The sequence below is a fragment of the Odocoileus virginianus genome, chromosome 29 (assembly GCF_023699985.2).
Source record: "Odocoileus virginianus isolate 20LAN1187 ecotype Illinois chromosome 29, Ovbor_1.2, whole genome shotgun sequence".
NCBI classification, from domain to species: domain Eukaryota; kingdom Metazoa; phylum Chordata; class Mammalia; order Artiodactyla; family Cervidae; genus Odocoileus; species Odocoileus virginianus.
Genome location: NC_069702.1, coordinates 24,270,031 through 24,276,941, shown reverse-complemented (window position 1 = coordinate 24,276,941; position 6,911 = coordinate 24,270,031). Strand labels below are relative to the sequence as shown.

The 6,911-nt window shown below is 41.6% G+C and overlaps 1 protein-coding gene across 1 annotated transcript; it reads right to left on the bottom strand.

Moving 5' to 3' along the window:
* Nucleotides 1–5,683: 5,683 nt before the first annotated feature.
* LOC110137957 (small ribosomal subunit protein eS28) lies at nucleotides 5,684–6,088 on the bottom strand. Its single transcript, XM_020894679.2, has one exon. The coding sequence runs from the start codon at nucleotides 6,071–6,073 to the stop codon at nucleotides 5,777–5,779; it is 297 nt and encodes a 98-aa protein (XP_020750338.2). The 5' UTR covers nucleotides 6,074–6,088; the 3' UTR covers nucleotides 5,684–5,776.
* Nucleotides 6,089–6,911: the final 823 nt, after the last annotated feature.

The following is a 6,911-nucleotide window of genomic DNA, read 5'->3' as shown; positions in this document are numbered from 1 at the left end:
AACCTGACATGCATTTTAATGTTCTATTGGAGAATATTTCTGAATATTTCTGTAATATTATATACAGTTGTCCCCGATATGGATAATTGCTTCCAGGGCCTCCTTAGATACCAAAATCTACAGATGCTTAAGTTTCTGATATAAAAGAGTATAGTATTTGCATGTAACACATATCCTCCTGTGTACTTTAGATCATCCCTAGATTATTTATAATACCTAATACAATGTGAATGTTATATAAATAGTTGTAAATACAATGTAAATGTTATGTGAATAGTTGCCAACTCACAGAAATTTCAGTTTCGGGTTTTGGAACTTTCTGGAACTTTTTTCAAGTTGTTCTCCCACCCCAACTCCCTGAACCATGTGGCATGCAGGATCTTAGCTCCCTGACCAGAAATCAAACTTGTGTCTCCTGCAGTAGAAGCACAGAGTCTTAACCACTGGACCTCCAACGAGGTCCCTTTTCCAAGTAGTTTTGAACTACCGTGAGTTTTGCAGAAGACTGACTATATCAGTATACTTCTATAGTATCCTGTAAAAATGGGGAAACAGTGGTAACAGTGTCAAATTTTATTTTGGGGGGCTCCAAAATCACTGCAGATGGTGACTGAAGCCATGAAATTAAAAGACGCTTACTCCTTGGAAGGAAAGTTATGACCAACCTAGACAGCATATTAAAAAGCAGAGACATTATTTTGTCAACAAAGGTCCATCTAGTCAAGGCTATGGTTTTCCCAGTGGTCATGTATGGATGTGAGAGTTGGACTGTGAAGAAAGCTGAGAGCCAAAGAATTGATGCTTTTGAACTATGGTGTTGGAGAAGACTCTTGAGAGTCCCTTGGACAACAAGGAGATCCAACCAGTCCATCCTAAAGGAGATCAGTTCTGGGTGTTCACTGGAAGGACTGATCTTGAAGCTGAAACTCCGTGCGAAGCTGAAACTCTCATGCGAAGAGCTGACTCATTGGAAAAGACCCTGATGCTGGGAAAGATTGAGGGCAGAAGGAGAAGGGGACGACAGAGGATGAGATGGTTGAAAGACATCACCTACTCAATGGGCATGGGTTTGGGGGGACTCCGGGAGTTGGTGATGGACAGGGAGGCCTGGCGTGCAGTTGTGTCATGGGGTCTCTCTTTGTGACCCCATGGACTATAGCCTACCAGGCTCCTCCATTCACAGGATTTTCCAGGCAAGAATACTGGAGTGGGTTGCCATTTCCTTCTCCAGAGGATCTTCCTGACCCAGGGATCGAACCCGGATCTCCCACACTGTAGGCAGACGCTTTACCATCTGAGCCACCAGGAAAGTCCTAAACTGAACTGTAAAAATGAAGGTGCCAAACAGGATGTGTTTCATGAGGATTAACTGTTGATGATGTAAACCTAACAATGATAATAATAAAAATAGCTGATAATACTAAGCATCTACTCAACACCAGGCTATCTAAATGCTTTGTTAAGTGCCAGGTCATTATTTCACACAATATCCCCATAAATTAGCATTATTATTTCCGTTTAACCATTAAAAATTCCTTGAAGTTATATTACTTGCCCAAGGTCACATGGCTTGTAAATTCCAGGGCCTGTGTAACCCCACGCCAGTGCCCTGATCATTATGACTGTGGAATCTCTGGCCATGGGATGTTCACCAGGTCAGCAGGTCCAGACTCTAGACTGACTGCTATACTCTGCCTTAAGGAGTTAGTCCCTGCCCCAGCTCTCTGAGGATTTAAAGTGCCTGCCTATTTCTCTCCCTTCCCTGGAAAAGTTCAGCAGGCTTCTCATGAAGAGCGACATTCACAGACCCTGCCAGGACAACTGTCTGCGTGATCCCTTTTTTTTAAAAGTCGCTCGGTCATGTCCGACTCTGCGACCCCATAGTCTGTATAGTCCATGGAATTCTCCAGGCCAGAATACTGGAGTGGGTAGCCTTTCCCTTCTCCAGGGGATCTTCCCAACCCAGGGATTGAACCCAGGTCTCCCACGTTGCAGGCGGATTCTTTACCAGCTGAGCCATCAACAATCTGGGGATACCTCAGGACCCCAAGGATCAAAGAGAAGTCCTGTTGTCCTCTCGGAGAAGACCCAGCCTTACTGCAAAGACTGATGTCTTTTATTTTTTCCCTCCTGGATTGCCGGGAACTGATTTGGAAAGCCAACAATGCCATGCTTTCTGAAGGGCGTTACATAGGAAACAGATGTTCAAATTCAGCTTGGGTTCATGGTCCTTTGCGGCGGATAATTCCTTGGCTCACCTCTCTGCCTGAGGCACTGCCACCCAACTGATGGTCGGTGGAGACTGAGTCCCCACAGAGCAAAGGAGGGGGATCACAGCCTGCTGAGCAGGGCAGCGCAGAGACCGCCTCTGGCTCCTCAGGCAGCAGGCAGAGGCTCTCAGGAGGAGCCGGCCTCAGCCATCGGCGTGTTGTTGGCTGCCAGTCCTGCTGGCGGAGAGCCCCGGGCCTCTGGCCAGGGCTTTCAGCATGATGGATGGGGGCAGGCTGGCAGGCCCACTGCACAGCTGTGACCTGAGACTGTGCACGGCCTGGCTCAGACTCTGGGGCTCATCGGAAGCAGGAAATTGGATGGGCAAAACGTTTCCAGTATTTCAGAACTAGGATGAGAAGCTCTCTTCCTAATTGATTGGAAACTGTAGAAGATAAACTGTATTTCCTTCCGTCTGCCAGCTGACCCAGGAAGCCCTCCAGTTTCCAACAGCCACTTCTAGCTGCACTTTGACTGCTGAACACACATCTCTCTCCCCACACAGCATGAGGTCAACCCTTTCGCTTTCAAGAATTATGTGGGGAAGGGAGTGATGTCAGGGGCTAGGGGGATCATGGCAAAGGGGACTATGTTACATCAGGATTGGTTTCTTTGCTTTTGAAGTTGATTGATTTCCTATGTTGAGCTTAGACTGCCAATAGACTTTTGAACTCCATATATGAAATTTCTAGCTGTATTCATTAATAGTCCATCTTATTGACCAAAAAAAGCTCTAGCACTACCCCCAAATCTCCAATTCTCACTCAAACCATCAGAACCAATTATAAGTCTCAATCTAGAAAAACCATTTAAGATTTAAGAAATGATCAAAGCTAACACTTCCATAGTGCTATGCACAGCACTTTACAAAATAACTCATTTAACCTTTACAAAAACCCTATTACCCTGATTTTACAGAGGAAGAAACCGAGGCACAGAATGATTAAGGGATTTGCCCAAATTCACACAGCTGTTAAGTGGAAGAGTAGAGTTGCGAATCCTCGTAATCAGACTCTAAAATATACCAGTTCTTGTTATGTTCCAGCTATTTGCATTTTATTTCATTTTTAGTCTCACTGGGGTATAGTTGTTTTACAACATTGCATTCGTTTCTGATTTACAACAAATGGTATCAGCTATATGTGTACATACCAGTTCAGTTCAGTTCAGTCGCTCAGTCGTGTGCGACTATTTGCAACCCCATGAATCGCAGCACGCCAGGCCTCCCTGTCCATCACAAATTACCGGAGTTTACTCAAACCCATGTCCATCGAGTCGGTGATGCCATCCAACCATCTCATCCTCTGTCGCCCCTTTTTCCTCCTGCCTTCAATCTTTCCCAGCATCAGGGTCTTTTCCAATGAGTCAAACCTTTGCATGAGGTGGCCAAAGTACTGGAGTTTCAGCTTCAGCATCAGTCCTTCCAATGAACACGCAGGACTGATCTCCTTTAGGATGGACTGGTTGGATCTCCCGTGTGTCCCCTCTTTATTGGATCTCCTTTCCATTTAGGTCACCACAGAGCATTGAGGAAAGTTCCTTGTGCTACACAGTAGGTTCTCATTACCTGTTTTATACATAGAAGTGTGTATATATCAATCCCAATCTTCCAATTCATCCCACCCCACCTCTCCCTCTTGGTGTCCATATGTTTGTTCTCTACGCCTGTGTCTCTATTTCTGCTTTGCGAATAGTTTCATCTGTACCATATTTCTAGATTCCATATAGAGGCATTAATATATATATTTGTTTTTCTCTTTCTGACTTACTTCACTCTGTATAGCAGTCTCTGTATTTATATTTTAAAGAATTTCTCAATTTCATCTTAATTGTCAAATGCGCTGGCATAAATGCTCTATGTCTGAAGTTAAATCCCCTCCTTCATTTCTGATACTGGTAACTTGTGTTCTCTCCTTAGTCCAGCTAGAGGTTTATCAAGTGTATTGATCCTTAAAATAAACCAACATTTGTCTCACTTGATTTTTCTATTTTTGCCCAATTTTCATTTCCTTGATCTCTGCTCTTTTTATTTCCTATCTTCTAACTTAACTTTGAGTTTAATTTGATCTTCTTTGTTACTTTCTTAAGTGGAATTCTTAGATATTGATTTTAGAATTTTTCTTTGGGTCTAATATAAGCATTTAACAGTATGAATTTCCCTCTAAGCACTGCTTTAAATGAATCCCACAAATTCTAATATTTTGTACTTTCATCATCATTCAACTTGAGATATTTCCTAGCTTCTTTTATAATTTCTTCTTTGACCCATGGGTTGCTTAGAAATGTATTCTTTAATTTCCAAATATTTGGAGATTTTACAAGTATACTTTTCTCATTTAATTACATTATCATTAAAAATATACTCATTTTTAAATTACTGAGACATTTTACAACCTAGCATATGGTCTCAGTGAGTATTCTATGTGTACTTAAAAAGAATATGTATTCTGCCACCATTGGGTATAGCATTTTATCTATGCCAATTAAGTCATCTTGATAGTGTTTTCAAATCAATTATATATCCTTACCCATTGTTTATCTACTTATTTTATCAATTGTATAGAGAGGAGTATTAGAACCTCTAAATATAATTGTGGATTTGTCTATTTCTTCTTTAAATCCTATCAGTTTTCATCTCATGCCTTTTTTTTTTTTTGCCTGGGCAGTATGCAGGATCTTAGTTCCCCTACCAGGAATGGAACCCAGGCCCCTTGATTTGGGAGCGTGAAGTCTTAACCACTGGACTACCAGTGCTATGTGCCAAGTCGCTTCATTCGTGTCCAAATCTTTGCGACCCTATGGTGTATAGCCCACCAGGATCCTCTGTCCATGGGATTGTACAGGCAGGAAAACTGGAATGGGTTCCCGTGCCCTCCTCCGGGTGATCCTCCCAACCCAGGGATCGAACCCAAGTCTCTTATGTCTCCTGCATTAGCAGGTGGGTTCTTTACCACTAGCACCACCTGGGAAGCCCAGGACTATCAGGTAAGTCCCTAATTCACATACTCTGAAGCTCTTATTGCTAAGTGAAAAAACATTTAGAACTGTTATGTCTTTGTAATGAAATGACCATTTTATCATTATAAAATGTCCCTCTGTCACTGATACGGGTCCCTGTCCTGAAGTTCAAATATAGCCCTTAACATAGCCTTATTTTGATTAATATTTTGCAAGGTATATTTTACTTCATTCTTTTATTTTTAAACTCTGTCCTTATATTTAGAGGGTGTTTCTTTTAGACAACCTATGTGAATCTTATCCTCTTCCAGTATAACAATTTCTGCTTTTAGTTGATATATTTAGTCCATTTATATATTTTTTTTGTTTTTTAAAAAAAAATTCTTAAAAAAAAAAACCATACTCTTATTTACTTTTGGCTGTATTGGGTTTTCGTTGCTACAAGGGCTTTTCTCTGCCTGTGGTGAGTGGGGACTGCTCCATAGTTTTTTTTTTTTTTTTTTTTACATACGATATAAACGCTTTATTAACAGCAGATCATCCTGGTGGGCTATGGCGTCAACCCAGACATCCAGCACCCAGTCACAAGTTCAGCGCAGCCTCCGAGAGCCTCTCGCTCTGACTCCAACAGGGTGAGCACGTCGCCCTCGCGCACGGGGCCTTTCACGTTTCGGATGATGGAGCGGCTCGTGTCGTCCATGAATTCTACGCGCACCTGCGTGCACTGTCCCTGCGAACCGGTCCTGCCCAACACCTTGGTGACCCTGGCAAGCTTGATGGGTTGCACACGGCTCGTGTCCATGATGGCGGCGCGGCGGCGGTCGGGGGGAGAGCTGGGCTGCTCCATAGGTGTGGTGTGCGGACTTCTCATTGTGATGGTTCTCTAGGGCACGTGGGCTTCAGCGGTTGTGGCTCCCAGGCTCCAGAACACAGGCTCAATAGTTGTGGTGCATGGGCTTATTTGCTCGGCAAGATGTGGGATCTTCCCAGGTCAGGGATTGAACCTGTGTCTCCTACATAAGCAGGCAGATTCTTTACCACTGAGCAACCAGAGAAGCCCCTTAGTCCATTTGTATTTAATGCAAATGTTGATGATGTTGCATTTTTTTAAAAGAACTATATTGTTATTTGTTTTCTGATAGTCCCATCTCTTCTTTGTTCTTTTTTATTCATGTTTCCTGCCTTCTTTTAAACTGAGTGTTTTTAATATGTCATTTAATCTTCTCTTTTAGTTTGTACACCTTTTAAAAATTTTATAATGGTTGCTGTAGTGTTTGCAGTCTGCATCTTTACCTTATCACAGTTTACCATCAAATAAAATTGAACTGCTGCATAAAGTTATTGATCCCAAATATATTGATATTACTTTTGCTTTAAATACTCAATTATTTTTAAAGAAAAATTTAATGAAAAATTTACCCACATATTTACAATTTTCAGTGACCGTCATTCCTTTGTGTAGAGCTGGAATTTTTTCCTTATACACTAAAGAACTTTCTTTTCTATCTCTTGTATTATAGGTAATAATTACTTTCTAATAATTAGCTTTTTATGTTAATCATTAGCTATTATAATGCAAGCAAGAATTACTATTAGTTTTTATTTGTCTAGAAACATCTTTGTTTCATCTGCATTTTTAAAAGTTATGTTCATTGCATATTAGAGTTCTCAGATAATTTTTTCTC